Source organism: Danio aesculapii, chromosome 12 (genome assembly GCF_903798145.1).
Source record: "Danio aesculapii chromosome 12, fDanAes4.1, whole genome shotgun sequence".
Classification (NCBI taxonomy): domain Eukaryota; kingdom Metazoa; phylum Chordata; class Actinopteri; order Cypriniformes; family Danionidae; genus Danio; species Danio aesculapii.
The window spans coordinates 26663749-26682240 of record NC_079446.1 but is presented as its reverse complement, the minus strand read 5'-3'; the positions used below and the strand labels follow the sequence as shown (position 1 = coordinate 26682240).

The following is an 18492-nucleotide window of genomic DNA, read 5'->3' as shown; positions in this document are numbered from 1 at the left end:
ACAGCACAACCAAACACGGCCATATTTACAGAAGTAGGACTTTTATTTAACTTCCAAAAAAAAAAAGGGAAACTCAGCATCTCAATTTAGGTTGCAAAACAGTTGCTTTTTACAAAATGTCTCAGTTTTGGCTTCATTTACAAGCAGGACGAGAAGAAAAATCAAATAAGTATACTGCCATTAAGAGCAGACAACAAACTATCTGTTCTACAAAAAACAACACATTTTTTATTGGTGTAAATGTGAGTCATTTCTTTGATTCGGAGCACGTACGGTCATTTTTGACTTTCGTCTGGATCTCTTTCTCTGGGTTCCTGATGGCCTGTCCTTCTTTTACTCACTTAAGCTTGTATGTGAGTTGTTTGCGATGCCAATGGATCCAGATGGGGGCGGCGAGGAGGCCGGTCAGAAATCCAATGGTTGCCCCAAGGGTACATGAAATGGGCCAAACCTGGACGAAAACAAAGAGATCAAAACTGTTTGCAGGAGCACAAGCAACTGACTGCAAATTCTACAGCATCACTGTGGTGTTTTACCAACCAAATTTTGTATCCAAGACTGCTTTCTTGCTTCTTATTTTGTATGTAGAGTTTTGGGTGTTGCGTGCGTATCGGTGACCTTGCCTCTCAGGTGTGTGCCGACTGCTTTGCCTTTTGACTTTTTTGCTTCATATGATCAAGGTGATCTCAAACGTCATTTGATTTTTATTTTATTATGAATTTCTTGCTGTGGAGTGGTCCGAGTGGTCTTTTAAAGCTTCCAGCAAATTGTGAGCAGCAGCAACAACAACAAAAAAAGCATTTATAAATAGCAGATATATGGAATGCAAATCTAAAAGTCAAACGGCACAATGGTTTTTAATGTAAGAACGTAATTGGAGATGACTTTCTGTTGATGCTCAGCGCACAGTGGATATATAAAATGTAATGTAATGACTTGCTTCAAAATATTTACTGACTATAAAAAGTTTTTTTTTTTCTAATTTTGTGTCTTTTTAGTCTTGCGTCTTCATTTAGATTTTAATATCTTCGAATTACACAAAAAATGACTCTCTTCTTGTGTATTTATGAAAAGTTTGAGATTTTGGACTCCTCGAGAACAGGTTAACTTGCATGCAAGGTCAAAAAAACTTGATTTTCTTTTAATTAGGGCTGGGCAATATGGCAAAATTGAAATCTCGATAATTATTTTCTATATTCAGGGTACCCCCGGGATCCTCCAAATGAAATTCAAGGCTGTTTAAGACCTTTTTAATACCATTTCAAATGAAATTCAAGGCTAACTTCAAACCCATTCTGACAGAATTATGGGGGGAAAATGTCAAATCTGTATAAATTCTGAACCCTAGAAAACAATTATGTACAAGGGACTACTTGAATTGAATAAAACATTTTATTTAAATTGTCAGTTATATTTAATACATATGCAACAGCGTAACACACATTTGATTTTTAATAAACAAATACATTTGAACTTGGTGTTGAACACTATAGCCTTCGCAGCTCTGCTGCCTTGGTTGCAATTTTTTCCGTCCACTCTCAAGTCCTGTCAACTTCTGCTTGTGGCTTTTTCCTCAACGCGTTTGCCATAGAGGGGTGTTGAGCCCCAGTAAGATAGGATGTGTCTTGGCTGTGGTGGCAATGCTTCTAATGTAGAAATTAGAGGTGTGAACCTACACTAGTCTCATGGATCAGTTACGATTATCATGCAATCGATTCAGTTCAATTCGATATTCCGTTGTACATACTCGCACTAGCCATGGCGAGTCCGACGCACTTTCTGCTATGACGTGGAGCGTGAGATGCACTCAACGTTACGCTGCATGAATTTTTTAAATAGCCTACATTAGTAACAGTTAATATTGTTATGGTATGAACTGTAATCCTAGGAAAGGCAAAAATAAATATATAAAATAAGACCTTTGTAACGAAATCCAAGACTTTGTATGCCAAATTCAAGGCTATTAAGGCCTTAATTTGAGATGATCAAATTTAAGACTTTTTCAAAAGTCTTCAAAAGACCCCGCGGGTACTCGGATATTGAACGATAATGATATATATTTCAATATAAGTTGTTAATGCTTCCAGGTTTAAAATAGTATCCCAACAAAGACTGAAGCCACAAAAATTAGAGGGTTCATTAAATGGCATATTTTTGGCTGATAAATTTTCGGTGGCCGAAAATTCAGTACATCTGTAATATCGACACACTTTTAGATTCCCATTGTTGCACGATTCTGCTGTGGGATTGGCTCTTAGATTAATGTCCAGAGATTATCATTGTTATTGACATAAATTTAAACGTGATTCAATATAATATCGTTTATCGTCCCAGCCCTACTTTTAATATGCATTTATTTTTACCTTATTTATTCAAAAGTGTTGCTGAACGAAACATTTTTCCAAACCCCTTCTTTATATGATGCTAATCTGCAGTGACTGGTCCAGTGACTTAAGTTGCGTCCCAAATGGCACACTATGCACTTTTGTACTTTTGTAGTTACACACTCAACAGCATAGTATATCAATGTATTGTCGACCCAAATGAAACGCACGCTTTTTTTTTTTTTTTTGTTGTTTTTTTTCTAAGCGGAAAGTGAAACCATTTCCCAGATGATATTTGACGGTTGCCAAATTAGCTAAATTAATGACCAAACTACCAAATAATACCTGCAATGAGTATAAGGCTACTTTCCCACTGCAAGGCTCAGTGCTTAAATCAGATTTTTTTTTCTCAGATCTGATTTTTTTAAATAGCTGTTGGCATTGTTATAAATGCGGCCAATATCAGATTTGCTGTGTGAACAGGTCACGGTCTCAAACTGACCCACATGCACAAAAGTACAATTACAGACAGCACAAAATGTCTATGCACACAATAGCTGCCTCCCAAATCACATACCTATGCACTATTCTACACCATTTTGTAGTGTAAATAGTTTAAGAAGTGCGTTCACACTCAAAACTCTAAAAATAATAAGTGCACTTTAATTACCCGGATGATTCACTCATTCAGCCGATAAAATGAAGTGTGGAATGATGGACACTTCACGCACTTAATGACCGCAGCTTTGCTCAGGTAGCGGAAGGTGCAGAGCTATCGGGTGCACATGTTGGATAACTTTTTAAAATTATTTTGGATGGTGAAAGCAAAATTTTCCAACGAGAGTGATTTATAGCGCCTCCTGATGGTGAATACGGTTATACTCGTGGCAGGTATTATTTTATAGTTTGGTCATTTACTTCACTGATTTGGCAACCGTCAAACGTAATCAGGGAAACGGTTTGAATTTACGCTTAGTAAAAAAAACAGTGTTCCATTTGGGATGATACTACATACATATACTATGCTGTTGAGTGTGTAAGTGCATAAGTACATAGTGTATAGTGTGCCATTTGAGACGCAGCTAATGTGTATACTGCATGAAGTAAGCATGTTGTCAGTTATGCTTTATTACTGCCCTTTTCACAGACAACCGTGGTGTATTTCATGTACTGTAAAGGGTTGTTCTGCTACTACTAATGTGCATTTCGCCATTTGAGACCTAAAACAATTCTCTTGTGATTGAAAACACTAATCATTTGTGATTTATAACAACAGCGGTGCGCGTCTTTCTGACCGCTGGTGAACTCGAGGGTTAATGAGCAGCCGCATACTGAACTGTGAAGGCGGAGTTGCTTTCTCTCTGTTTGCGGAGTTATTTCATTTTACTTTATAAACAACAGACACGTGCAGAAGGGGGGTTTGGGTGCTTGAGCACTTGCCCTTTATTCTCTCAGAGAGAAAGTTCCCCCTTAAAATAAAAGTGCCTTCTTTGCGCACAGATTCCCTATCCGTAACACCCACGACGCTCCTCAGCTTCGCAATTAACCCACACCCCAATCGTTGACCAGATTGGTTAACAAGCACCACTTTTGCCTTCAAATGTTTTTTTCAAAATGAAAAAACAACTTTTCTTTTAACTGCTCCTGTGTGTGATTTGTGTAGATGATGTCTGCAGCGCAGAAGGATGACGCATGTCGCTCAAAGATTATGTAAAAATCTGCTGCTGTCGCATTGCAAAACATCAGATCTGTTTCTGATTTAATACTATATATAAAAGTGGCACAAATCTGAATTAAAAGATCAGATTCCATGCGGTTTGGGCTGTTCACAGTCAAGACAAAACCAGATCTGACTCACATGTGGGCAAAAAAAAATCAGATTCGGGCCACATTTGCCTGCAGTGTGAACGTAGCCTAAATGCATTCACCATTGGGAGGCAGTATAATCACTCTTGTAGGAGAATTTTCACAATCTATAATAAATAAAGTGATGCAACTTCAGTGTCTGAAAGCTCCGCCCCTTCCGCTTTGTGAGCAAAGCAGTGGCCATTAAGTGCATGTCCAACAATCCACACTTCATTTTACCGGTTGAATAAGTGCATCATCCGGGTATTTGAAGTGCACTTACTCTTTTTAGAGTTGTCAGTGTGAACGCACTACTTGCACTATTTATACTACAAAATTGTGTAGAACAGTGCATAAGTATGCGATTTGGGATGCACCGCTAGTCTTTTGTGATTGGTGCAGTAGCATTGGAAAGAGAACACTCATCACAATTACTAGATTACGGCTTATCAATTATTGAAGGTTTTGTACAGTGAATGAACAGACAACATGGCTTTAATTTGACCTCATCAAGTCAGAGGCAGCGTTCCTCAATTAAATACAACAATGCTGAAGACGCTTCCTTCAATAACAACTGGCCTGTGAATCCTGGGTTGTATGCTTTTATGTTGCTGTACTTTGCCAGTCACCAATAAAATGACAGGGACGCAATGTACGGTTGGGGCTTCCCTGATGTGGTATTGCTGTAAAAAAAATCAAACCTTTAACCATTGACTATTCACAAGCTCGTCATTTGGCAGTAAAAACAAATGGATTCTCCCTTACAGTGCACATCGTCTATGAAACATGATGCGATCTTGTGTCTGCGTGCACAACAAGTCTGCTGATGTTTCAGGTTGATGTCAACATAAGCGGAGACATGAGACATTTGGGAGACATTTTAAAAGAAAAAAAAAGTTTTAATGACTTAAGGTCGACACGTTTTTTGAGAGACATTAACTTTTTACATGGAGCTTTTTTAGATTTAAAACTTTGCAGGATGTTTTCATTCTCTTAGTTCTGTTTAACACATTGCATTAAAAAAATCTGTAACAAGGCCACTTTTTTGGACACATTTTTTGGAGAAATTTTATTCTATAAATACATTTGAGAATTTTTTTTTTTTAAATATAGCTGGAATCAATAATTAACAGGGTTTAAGGTACTTTAAGCAAGCCTTTAACAACCTAGATCAGAGAAAAACTGGCAATCTGTTAACGAAAAATATATTTTAAAACTTCTTAACAATTAAAATGCCATCTCCTATGGCCCAATCTATCTAAACCTACCTTTGTTTCCTAAGTTACAGGTGCTCAGCTAATTCCATGAAGTTTTGAGTTTTCTTTAATTGATTGTTTTTTTGCTATCCAAAGGTCAACGTTTGTTTTAAATATATATTTTTTGATCTAGAGAGTACAGAGAACTGCACTGCAATGCTTCTACTGGGATTGAATAAAAAACCTAGGATAGTTCACAAAAGTTAAACAGGACCAGCGAGATTCAATCCAACAACCTGACTGTTGCAGACTGTTACATGGGTTTGTTTTACAGTGCCACCAACTGGACAGTCATGTCCTTATGACCACAGATTTTAAGTTGAATGAAGATGAATGTATCTAATCCAATGCAAGAGTTAAAAGCATTTGGGCTCCACCAAATTTGAATGTCCTGTTGTATCCTGTTGCAAATGAGAATGGAGACTTTTACTACTTTTTTTTTTTTTACTGACAATCAGAATCCATAAAAAAATATAATCCATTTGGTTCCAATCAGGCAAAAACCCAGGACTAGTTCACAGAATGATGTTGTTCTGTCCATCAAATTAGAGATGTGTGTCTTAGTCTATAGATTTTAATGATACGACATTGAGTCTGTAGCTTGGTTTTCCATCAGCCTGTGGTAATGCACATTTTGAAGTATAGTATGAGAAACGAGTGATGGAAACGGCAGATTTTGAGAGAAAAATTTCTGCTTGAGGTGGTTTCGGATATTTATTCATTCATTTTCCTTCAGCTTAGTCCATTTATTTATCAGGGGTCAGCACAGTGGAATGAACCACCAACTATTCCGGCATATGTTTTATGGATGGATGCCATTCCAGCCGCAACCCAGTACTGGGAAACACCTATACACTCTCACACACTACGGCCAATTTTATTTCTCCAATTCACCTATGCCGCATCTTTAGACTGCAGGGGAAACAGGAGCACCTGGAGGAAACCCACGCAAACAACACTGAAAAAAGTGTTGCATGCAAAACTGTTGCAAACAATTTATTTGTGTTGAATTTAAACAAACAAATTAAATTGAGCAATGTTCAACTTTGTTTGTTTAAATTCAACCCAAATAAATTGTTTACAACCACTTAACGTAAAAAAATTGAGTACATCCAAGGAATCATCTTTGAATAATTTTTTTCAGTGAAGATGCAAACTCCACACAGAAATGCCTACTGGCCCAGCAAGGACTCGAACCTGCAACTTTCTTGCAGTGAAGCGATAGTGCTAACCACTGAGCCACCGTGCCACCCCTGGTTTCAAACATCCGGGTGCAAAAAAGGTTAATGCAACTAATGGTATATTATTTAATGCATTGCTCAATAAACTCTGATGTAGTGCATGTTACACCCATGTGACTAATCAGCTGTCTCTCCATTGTTTACTAGGTTACCAGTACTACAGTCAGACACACTAACAACTCAATGAAACAATCAAAAAAATGTATTCTCTGCTTATTTAAACTACGTATTTAAAATGAGCTGAATAAACACAATTGTTGAGTTTTTTGGGGGACAACTTAATTGTTGAACTTAAATGTTCAACCCACTTAATTTTTTAAATACAATTAACTTAACATTTTAAAAAGATTAGCTTTACATTTGGATGGAAACCCACCTTTAAACAAGTGACTTAGGAGTTATGCCAAACCTTGTGAAATTGAAATTGTAAAAAGGGTTGGCACTAGGGCTGCACAATATATCGTTTCAGCATCGATTTAGTCACATCGCAATATTTACAATGCGCAGTCAAGGTTATAGTTGACCAGTAGCCACAGTTGAAAAACACGATTTATGGTATAGTGACTCCACAATGTTACCAACGTTTTTTTTGCATTTGCACACTTTAAGGCACATGTTAGCATTTTAAGCCATTTCAAGCAGTCCATTCGCACATAAGTCAGGCATTATGAATTATGTTTGTAACTTAAGAAAGCTTAATTGTATTTATGTATATACGATTTTACATTTGACTACTCAATTTGTGTACCTAAATATAGCTAGACTCCCAGAAAACTACAAAGCACTGATTATTTTGTATATCTTTGCTCTACTGTATTCATAAATGTTTGTTATTGGTTTATTATAGTTTCTGCAAAGGCTCAACAAAATAATCCCAATTACTCTAAAATAATGAGTTTTTCCCTAATAATTCCATTCAAGTCATCTGGGGAAATTAAACACAATATCGCATTGTGTACTGCAGATAAATAAAATATTGCAATGTCAGTCTTTATCTAATATCGTACAGCCATAGCTGGCATTGTCTTTACAATATGGCTAGTCTCTACATCTCTGGATTGTTTTAAGACAAATACATATTTGCTACATTTTACACATCATTAGTTTGCAGAGATACACAACTGAGAGAGAAAAAATAATTTTGTTATGCTGATTCAGTGCTTAAGAATCATGTTTAGTTAAAGAGTCAGTTTTTATCAATTTTAAGCTTTTTTATATTATTAATCATTGTAATATAATATTTATAATATTGATTTTTTTTTTAAATGTATAATTTAAAAAACAGTTACCAAAAATATCTGACAATCCCTGTCTATCTTTTTCGTTTCCTACTAAAACCCCTTCATACTTGCTTACTAAATAACTGAAGGCTCGGAATGACAAAATGTCTGCAAGATTGATTATTCAGTTATTCCTAGAGCTTGACAAAGGCTGCGCTACAGTGTCATAACAGTGAGCAGGATCGAGTCACGCTGTTCTTCCTTTCTCCAAAGGAAAGCTGGATTGAGAAAAGTCCTAAGATTATCATTAGTTCACACTCCTGTCATCCCGTGTTGAGGAATCACTGTACGCCAAGCTCACTTTCCTCCTATAATGAGGCAGTCGTCTCTTTCTCTCGCGTCTAGACATCTGTGTGTCAGAAAACACACATGGGAGACTTCAGCGTGACATTTTGAGGGCAAAACGAGGGCAAACACCGGCCTCTGATCAATGTCTATGTACAACACATGAATAATTGAAGGAGCAGCAGAGTCCTTCTATGCTTTGAGAACATTGAATTTTTCATGAAGATGCTTCATTCCCAACAAAACACATCCATGGCTGTCCAGAATGATTTATTGGGTGTATTTCATCTGAAATGACTCTCATAGTTAACTACACAGCATTTTTTAATCTGACAATGCTAATGTAGTACTGCTCACATACATGTGCTTTGAAATGGACACTGCCAAAAGTCTGAAGATTTGAATAATCCTATAATTTGTTTTGTAATTTTTTCTCTTAATTTTGTCTCCCACTTCAGCATTTTTTTAATCATAACTACAGTAAAAAAAGAAGAAAAAAAAGCTGAAATGTTTGGATCATTACTTCAGTACGACAGATTATTATTGTTCAATATAATTTATAGTAATTGATTTATGGGTGGCATGTTGGCTCAGTGGTTAGCACTGTCGCCTCACAGCAAGCAGGTCACTGGTTCGAGATCTGGCTGGGCCAGTTGGCATTTCTGTGTGGAGTTAGCATGTTCTTCCGTGTTTACGTGGGTTTCTTTTCGGTGCTCTGTTTTCCCCCACAGTGCAAACACCTGCGCTACACACTCACCAGCCACTCTATTAGGTACACCTTACTAGTACTGGGTTGGACCCAATTTTGCCTTCAGAACTGCCTTAAACCTTCGAGGCATGATAGCATCACGCAGTTACTGCAGATTTGTCAGCTGCACATTTATGACACGAATCTACTGTTCCACCACATCCCAAAGGTGCTCTATTGGATTGAGATCTGGTAACTGTGGAGTGATTTATGCTATGGTGTGTTATCCTGCTGGAAGTAGCCATCAGAAGATGGGTATACTGTGGTCATAAAGGGATGGACATGGTCAGCAACAATACTCAGGTAGGCTGTGGCGTTGACATGATGTTCTATTGGTAATAATGGGCCCAAAGTGTGACAAGAAAATATCTCCCACACCATTACACCACCACCAGCAGCCTGAACCGTTGATAGCAGGATGGATCCATGCTCTTATGTTGATGATGCCAAATTTTGACCTACCATCCGAATGTCGCAGCAGAAATCGAGACTCGTCAGACCAGGCAATGTTTTTCCAATCTTCTATTGTGCAATTTTGGTGAGTCTGCGTGAATTGTAGCCTGAATTTCCTGTTCTTAGCTGACAGGAGTGGCACCCGGTGTGGTCTTCTGCTGCTGTAGCCCATTTACCTCAAGCTTCGATGTGTTGTGTGTTCAGAGATGCTCTTCTGCATACATCGGTTGTATCGAGTGGTTATTTGAGTTACTGTTGCATTTCTATCAGCTGAAACCGGTCTGGTCATTCTCCTCTGACCTCTGGCATCAACAAGGCATTTGCGCCCACAGAACTGTCGCTCACCGGCTTTTTTCTCTTTTTCGGACCATTCTCAGTAAACCCTAGAGATGGTTGTGCGTGAAAATCCCAGTAGATCAGCAGTTTCATAAATACTCAGACCAGCCCGTCTGGCACCAACAACCATGCCACGTTCAAAGTCAGTTAAATCACCTTTCTTCCCTAATCTGATGCTCTGTTTGAATTGTAGCAGATTGTTTTGCATTTGCATTAACGAGCAGTTGGACAGGTGTACCTAAAAAAGGGGCCGGTGAGTGTAAGTGAATTAGGTAAACAAAATTGGCCATAGTGTATGAGTGCGCATGTGAATGAGTGAGTGTATAGGTGTTTCCTAGTACTGGGTTGCGGCTGGAAGGGCATCCGCTGCATAAAACATATGCCAGAATAGTTGGCTGTTCATTCCGCTGTGGCGACCCCTGAAAAATAAGGGATTAAGCCTAAGGAAAATGAATGACTGAATGAATGAATAATTGATTCATTATAAATTACAGTTAAACATTGTCAAGTTAACTTCAACTTAATTATTCAGCAACTTTTTTTTGTTTTTCTCAATGTGAGAAGCTAAAACCTTTGGTAATGGATTATATGAAAACTAAGATTTGTCATCACAGGAATAAACTACATCTTTCACAGTATTTGTATCACTGTTTACAAGTACAAGGAGAGAAATTTCAATCAAACATCTCCGATCTCCTGCACGTCAAAGTTTTTAAACAACATTGAGTAAATGATAACAGAAATTTTCTTTTGGATGCATTAATTCATTCATCTTCTTTTCGTCTTAGTCCCTTTATTAATCTGGGGTCGCCACAGCGGAATGAACTGCCAACTTATCCACCATATGTTTTACGCAGTGGATACCCATCCAGCTTTAACCCATCACTGGGAAACATCCATACAAACTCATTTACACACACTACGGACAATTTAAGCATACCCAATTCACCTGTACCGTATGTCTTTGGACTTGTGGGGAAACCGGAGCACCTGGAGGAAACCCACGTGAAGATGGAGAGAACATGCAGACTCCACACAGAAATGCCAACTGACCCAGCCGAGGCTTGAACCAGTGACCTTCTTGCTGTGAGGCAATTGTGCTACCCACTGCGCCACCATGCAGCCCCTTTTTGGATGTAATATTCTTTTAAAATGATTTTTAAAACTAAACTTGTTGGTCAAAAAAAGAAGCTTCTGCATACAAAGAAATAGAAAAAAAACAAAGTGAACAAAACCAAAACATTTACACAAAGTAAAACAAACAAAAACAAATCCTCTGGCATGTTCCTTGTTTCTGAATTCTGGATGCAGCACAGAGCTGGAGCTTTGAAACAAGGAAGCCTTGACTAAAATTCTGCTGCCTTGGCAGAAATCAGCACAATTATGTAACAAAATGCTCTCATTAAGAAACAAAGTTTTTAGAGGCTTTCTCTGCTCTATTAAAAGGCGATATTTGCCCACTGAGATTTCAGGAAGTAATGCAAAAACTCACACTGTAAGAACTAAAGCTGCAAAATTAAGCTCTTATATTGTTTGAGCATTTTGTGGTTTATGGTCAAATCATTTGCAAGTGTACAGAATTCTGTGCAAGAAACAGAAAACCCTTTTGGCGGTGAATAATCTAAACCTCTCTCCTTGGCTACTGAAATAATAAGCTTAATAAAAAGATTAGTTATACGTCCTGCAATACATATAAATAAATAAAATAAAATTATCTGATGCTTTGAGCGATAAATGTCAGTGGATTGCTGCAAAATGTATTCAATTTATTAATTTCACTTTAATCTCAACAGCCTTGATAGTTGAGTTTAACTACAGTAGTGCTGTTTAACAATTCACATACAAAATAAAAGTTTTTGTTTACATGTGTATGTAATGTGTATAATATATTGATAAATACACCCTATATATATTTTTGACAGCTTATCTCACAATTTGTCTTTACACTCACCGGCCACTTTATTAGGTACACCTGTTCAGCTGCTCGTTAACGCAAATTTTTGATGACAGCAACTCAGCAACAGAAAGGTGATTTAAGTGACTTTGAACATGGCATGGTTGTTGGTGCCAGACCAGCTTTTTTATGCACAATCATCTCTAGGGTTTACAGAAAATGGTACAAAATGAGAAAATATCCAGTTCTGTGGGCACAAATGCCTTGTTGATGCCAGAGGTCAGAGGAGAATGGCCAGACTGGTACCAGCTGATAGAAAGGCAACAGTAACTTAAATAACTACTCGTTACACCTGAGGCATGCAATAGAGCATCTCTGAACACACAACACGTCAAAGCTCGAGGCAGATGGGCTACTGCAGCAGAAGACCACACTGGGTGCCACTCCTGTCAGCTATGAACAGGAAACTGAGGCTACAATTCACACAGGCTCACCAAAATTGGACAACTGAAGATTGGAAAAATGTTGCCTGGTCTGATGAGTCTCGATTTTTGCTGCAACATTCGGATGGTAGGGTCAGAATTTGGCGTCAACTACATGAAAGCATGGATTTGGCTCATTAGTATCAATTGAGCATCGTGCCAATGCCACAGCCTACCTGAGTATTGTTGCTGACCATGTCCATCCCTTTAAGACCACAGTATACCCATCTTCTGATGGCTACTTTGAGCAGGACAACGCACCATGTCATAAAACGCAAATCATCTCAGACTGGTGTCTTGAACATGACAATGAGTTCACTGTACTCACATGGCCTCCACAGTCACCAGATATCAATCCAATAGAGCTCCTTTGAGATGTGGTGGAACGAGAGATTCACATCATGGATGTGCAGACAACAAATCTGCAGCAACTACGTGATGCTATCATGTCAATATGGACCAAAATCTCTGAGGAATATTTCGAGTACCTTGTTAAATCTACGCCACGAAGGATTAAAGCAATTCTGAAGGCAAAAGTGGGTCCAACCAGGTACTAGGTACAAGGTGTACCTAATAAAGTGGCCGGTAAGTGTATAATGTGTGTAATATATAGGGATATATACACCCTATGTAAATTTTTGCCAGCTTCTCTTATAATTTGTCATAATTTTTGCCCCAAAACACTGCTTACTTCAGAGTCTGATATGGATATAATGAAGAAATTAAAAGATAGGGACCCAAACCTGCATCACCTAATTGAGCATCATATTCATATTATTGTAACAGAATTGTGACACTGACCTGCCAGGGTCGGTCCCAGTCGAGAGGAATAGGGAAAGCTCCCAGCCAGGCCCCAATAACACTACAGCCAGTGGTGATCTGAAGAGATGTGTCCCACACTGACATCGCCCTAATAATCATAATAATACACAACACTGACAAATTAACACAAATAAAGCACATGCAATGCTCTTGAATGGAAAAACACTTAGCAAAAACATGTATATAAACAATGCTTACTACTAGGGCTGCACAATATATCGATATCACAATGTGATCATTCTTAATAGTCACATAGCAGGATATGCAATGTTGAGTTTGTATTATAATTTATAATTTGCACATGTTTTTGATGCCTGTGATTGTATAATGATTTTAAAAGCATCCAGGTTTAAGAAATTATACCATTTGTGTCCTTAACTACGATTAATTTGATTGAATTATTGTTATTTTTATCATTCAATTACCGCACTTGAATACTGTTAGACTCGGAAATCGATAAAACATTTTATTTCAATTGTTTCTTTTTCTTGATTGTATTTATAGATAGTTCTGCGTGAAAATACAGATGAAAATACAGAAATGCACTGCAAATAGCACAGACCACAAGAAAAATGCGTTGGGGGACCCCAAAAAGTTGATGGATTGTTTATTAGATTTTATGGAGATGCACTGCAGAATCATCCCAATCGATCTAACATTATCATTATTTATGAAATTGTATTCATATCGCAATATATATCGCAAAATAAAAAAATATGGCAATGTTCGATTTTTCCAATATCATGTTGCCCTCCTTCTTAAACAAGCATATATATGTATTTGTGTATGTGTAAGAAGTTAAAAGCACTGTTTATATATACACACTACTGTTTACAAGTTCCAGTAAAGTTTTTATTTCACTTTGAAACAAATGAATACTTTTATTAAAATTAAGGGCAAATAAATATAGAAATTAATTAACAAAATGAAAAGACCACTTCAAAGGTATGACTTGTTCTTGAATTTTATCATATAGAGTGTTTATTTGAATATTATCATTTAGAGTGTTTATTTGCAAATAAATATTTAAATATTCCGTTTAAAAATTCAGTTTTAAATATTCTGCAATATATAAATATATCTTTAAAGTGATGTCATATTTTATTTTTCCAGCGCTGTATAAAATGAAAAAAAAATGCAGCTTAGTTTTAGCAAAAAGTGCAACTTTTTCTACTGTTTTCAACACTAATAAGCAGCATATTAACATGATTTCTTAAGACAAGTAATGATTCTGAAAATCCACAGAATCACAGGAATAGTTTATGTATAATACCAACCCTAAACTACTTAACAATTGCGTATACAATAGTAAAAAAAAGATAAAAATGCTGTGTATAGGTTGTATAACATGATTTTTTGGCTGTTATAGAGTGCATGTAGGACACAAGTGAACTCTGAATGTTCATTGAAAACAGACTGCATATTTACATCTGAGAGACAAATTTCCTGCAGTGCTTACGCAGAGATACCGCAGCTGTATAAACACACAGTATCTCAGACTATCACACCGCTGAACCAAACTGCAAACACTCTGTGCTCTTGTTTCAGTTTGCCTGATACGAAATTCTTAATTCTAAATTTAAGATGAGATATCACATTGATAGAAGTTTTTGCAGTTTTACTGAAATATACATTCAGAAAACAGGAAAGGATTTGACTCAACTCATGTCCCGTGCTGGAAAAAGAAATAAAAAATTCCTTCTAAGAGCAATAAACCACACTCAAGACTCAATATAGCTGATCAAAATGAAGATTGGGTCACTGCAACTACTATTTTTTCGAAATGTAGTTAAGGGTGTCACCCTTAAATAAATGTCTTAATTTTGTAACCCAAAGAGAACTTTTGCACACAATCATCAAACTTGGTCAAGGTCTCCATCTAGTGGATTCCAGCCACTGTGGGCATTGAACCACTGGGCATGAAAACCTGAAAATGGGTGGATTTTTACATTTACAAAACAATCTAATTTGCAAGGTTCCAAGTTGTGGATCATATTTGGATCAACTATGAAAGTGGTAAATGGAAAGTACAACAAATATAATATTTATATTGCCATTTATCCTAAAACCAGAATTTTTTAATGACTTTCTGTAGGGATATTTTACAGTTTGAACCCAAAAATGACCAGTCTGTCAGAAGAAAAAGAGCTGGAGTCAGAGATTCAAATAAATAAAGTTTACTGAAGATAGTTTGCAGTTTCATCTGCAGAAGCCAGCTTCAACACTCGCAAGAAGTTCGTAGGTCGCTCTGCTTACAACCTCAAAAACATCAACAATTATACTTTTACATAATGTCATTAACTGTGTCATACATATAGGTGTTTTAACCTGATTGTAAGCAGAGCGGCATACAAACTCATTGCGAGTGTTGAAGCTGGCTAGACATGAGACAATAACCGTTTTCAAGGTATTCCGCAGTTTGGAAAAGTCAAGGTTTTAAAACCTTCAAAATTCTCTGCAATACCGTTCCTAAGGTATGCGTACAATATGTTTTATTTATGTTTTTTTTTTTAGCACAACAGTATCTCCAGCAGAAAAGATATCTAAAGATGCTGTTTTAAATTGTTAAAAAATCTGTTTTTGAAACAAATGAAGACAGCAGAAGTTAATAATTCATTTAGCCTGACATGTTTACTCTTTCAAAATATTTTTAAATGTTTCTCAAAATACAATATATTGTGTTCAAAAAAATTTTTTTTTAGTTTTTTACCCAGACATTTAAAAAGAATATATTTTAGTGCAGTAATCACAATACCGTGAAACCGTGATATTTTTATCCAAGGTTATCATACCATCAGAATCTTGTATCGGCCCATGCCTAAAGCTGGTCTCTGCTGATGAAACTGCAAACTTTCTACAGTAAACTTAAAAAAATATAGACTAGAGATTGATTGCATTGGTCAGAAAACAAAAAGAGGCAGTCAAATACAGACTCAGCAACTGTACACTCTTACAATATACATGGATGTTTATAACTTTGAAAAACAGTAAATCCACCAGTGTATCAGCTGAAATATTTTTGGCCAATATTTTGATCAGTTTGTGGAATAAAAATGCCAGATAAAAAATAAATAAATACATGAAAGTCAAGATCCAACATTTTTCCTTGGGTTGCATTGAAATGCACAAATGCCCTGCTCTGGCTCCATAAGCAACTACTTTTTATTATAATGTTATATCTTTTGTTATAAATACACTTGCGGAAAAAGTAACAGCCAAATATTTATTATTGAAATGTTCTATGAAATCACATTTTTGGACTCCACACACACTGAAATTTGGGAAATCCAAACTCTTGCTTGTGTAATAATAGTTCATTATATTATATTTTACAAACGTAAAAAGCAAAAACCCATACAGTGATCATTTTTTGCTTTCAGAACTTATTATCAGGTTATTCTAAAAGGTTTAATCCAACAATTCATTAGTGTTTTTTTAGTAGGTGAGTGAAAATGTCAGCTCAAACATTGTTACAATGAGCAAAATTAAGCAAAAATTTCATGCACCCTTGACAAATATTGATAACACAATCAGCTAATAATTTATTCATTCATTCATTTTCTTTCTGCTCAGTCCCTTTATTCATCAGGGTCGCCACAGTGGAATGAACCACCTAATAAATTATTACAATTAAAAAATTTAAATAAATAAATAAATGTAATTTTCTTACCAGACACTTTTTTAATCAGAACTCCGTGAGGAAACCAATGTTTACTTGTGATTGCACCACAAATCATGTTGCACAACATTTTAACCATAAATACCTCTTTTGCACAATATTATACTGTATTATGTAAAGTACTTGTGTAGTTCATTTTAGATTATGTGTATCGTTAACTATTTATAGTAAATGCATAGTTGGATTACCGCTCCAGTATGTTAGTTTTATTTTTAAAGTAGGTTTACAATTATATCACAGGTTCAATATTGATATTATGTATTATTTTTATTATTTACTATTTAATTTTATATTATAGGTTACATTTAGTTTTGTTAACATAATTATGTTTCTATTTGTTCCACACAAAACAATCCACACATGTAGTGGAATGACAATAAAGCTCTACTTGAAATTGAATCGAATGAATCAAACGATCAATCAATCAATTCTACCTGTGCATTCCTAGTAAAAATGCCTAATTAGTCTGTGAAAAAAAGTCCACGATACCTGAAACGTGAACAATAATTCATCATGTTAATGTATAAAATTTATCCAGCATTTACCCGTCTCTGCTGAAAACCCGTATCCAAGCCTGTACATTCGGGCCCAGAATGCAGAGACATCTCAGTGTAGTGAGTGTGGACAGCAACACGGCCAGAGAAAATGTTTCCAGCGCAGACCTGCAGCATTATACATATTTTATTCACATGCTATTTTAGATTTTTTGGACAAATAAAAAGAAAACGCGAACTTACTCAAGCAGAGGAGCTCCATATAGTACTACCACAGTATGAAAAAATAGGCATGACAGCAGAAAGTACAGACAGGATCTGAAAAATCTGCTGATCTGTGAAAGACAGAATGATTATTACACATTTATAAAGTTCATTCATTAAAGAAAGTAAAGGCCATCGCTACCTTGTAGCTTAGGGTGTTCTTCTTTGTTGGTGGGCTGATGCCTAGAAGCCAAAAGACTGCGATGTTGACCACAGTAATGGATCCAGACACGCAATACAGCCAAACCATGTGGGTCCCATAGACGGAAAATTTTTTCACCAGCGCAGCAGGCATCACAGTCGCCATAAAGATAGAGGAGGCGATAATGGCATGAGCCGACGCCATACCCCTGATCTCAACATCCCACATTATGGAGGATAAATAAAGGAAGCTGTACAACAGGTACAACGAGATTCAATCAATGAAATAAATACATACATGCAAAAATATAGAATAATAATAATTAATCATTTTAAAAATACAAAAAAACCTGTTAATTTAATAAAAGGTCAAATTAAGGACAAAATAGACCCAACATTCCATACAAAAATGTAACCATATTGTTGTTATTATAGTGTGATAACCATGTTTTAACACATTAGACATCTTTTGTATACCACAGTTATAATACAAATACCATAGTTAAAATATGCAGTGTAGTAAAACCATGGTTGATTCGTGGTAACAACTGTTTAACTAACGTTACATTTACCGTGTTTCTTTATCATTTGTAGTAAAGGAGCAATAAAAAGGCAGGCAAAAATATCACCGTTTCCAAGATAAAGCAAGATATAATGCTGCACACAACAAAACTGAGTGAATAAAATGAAATGAAACTTACTTCCGAGTAACGTTAACGTTAAAGGCTAACTTAACCAATGGAGTGTTGCATTTGAACTTCCAAAACTACACAACAGGTTCTTCCAACACCTTAACAATTTGAACAAATTCTAGTTTCATCATTTCTCGACCGAAAGCCAACATTACAAATAAATGCAAACGGTGAAAATGTTTATTTACAATACATGACTACCGTGTACTTCCGGCAGAACGAAGCCAGCAACAATCGACAAAACTCAATTTACTTC

At 36.3% G+C, this 18492-nt stretch overlaps 1 protein-coding gene across 1 annotated transcript; it reads right to left on the bottom strand.

The window, feature by feature from the left end:
* Positions 1-24: 24 nt before the first annotated feature.
* On the bottom strand, positions 25-18454 carry pigf (phosphatidylinositol glycan anchor biosynthesis, class F). The gene is made up of 6 exons (XM_056468927.1): positions 18246-18454; positions 17546-17795; positions 17383-17474; positions 17191-17307; positions 12946-13054; positions 25-451 (listed from the first exon to the last, which is right to left on the bottom strand). Exons 2-6 carry the CDS (start codon positions 17771-17773, stop codon positions 338-340), a joined length of 660 nt encoding a protein of 219 aa, XP_056324902.1. The 5' UTR covers positions 17774-17795; positions 18246-18454; the 3' UTR covers positions 25-337.
* Positions 18455-18492: the final 38 nt, after the last annotated feature.

Coding starts and splice junctions, on each gene's coding strand:
- pigf (XM_056468927.1), bottom strand. CDS start 17,773: ATGTGGGATGTTGAGATCAGGGGTATGGCGTCGGCTCATGCCATTATC. Junction 17,308..17,382: donor TATGGAGCTCCTCTGCTTGA/GTAAGTTCGCGT, acceptor ATAATGCTGCAG/GTCTGCGCTGGAAACATTTT. Junction 452..12,945: donor ACTGGGACCGACCCTGGCAG/GTCAGTGTCACA, acceptor GTTTTCGTCCAG/GTTTGGCCCATTTCATGTAC.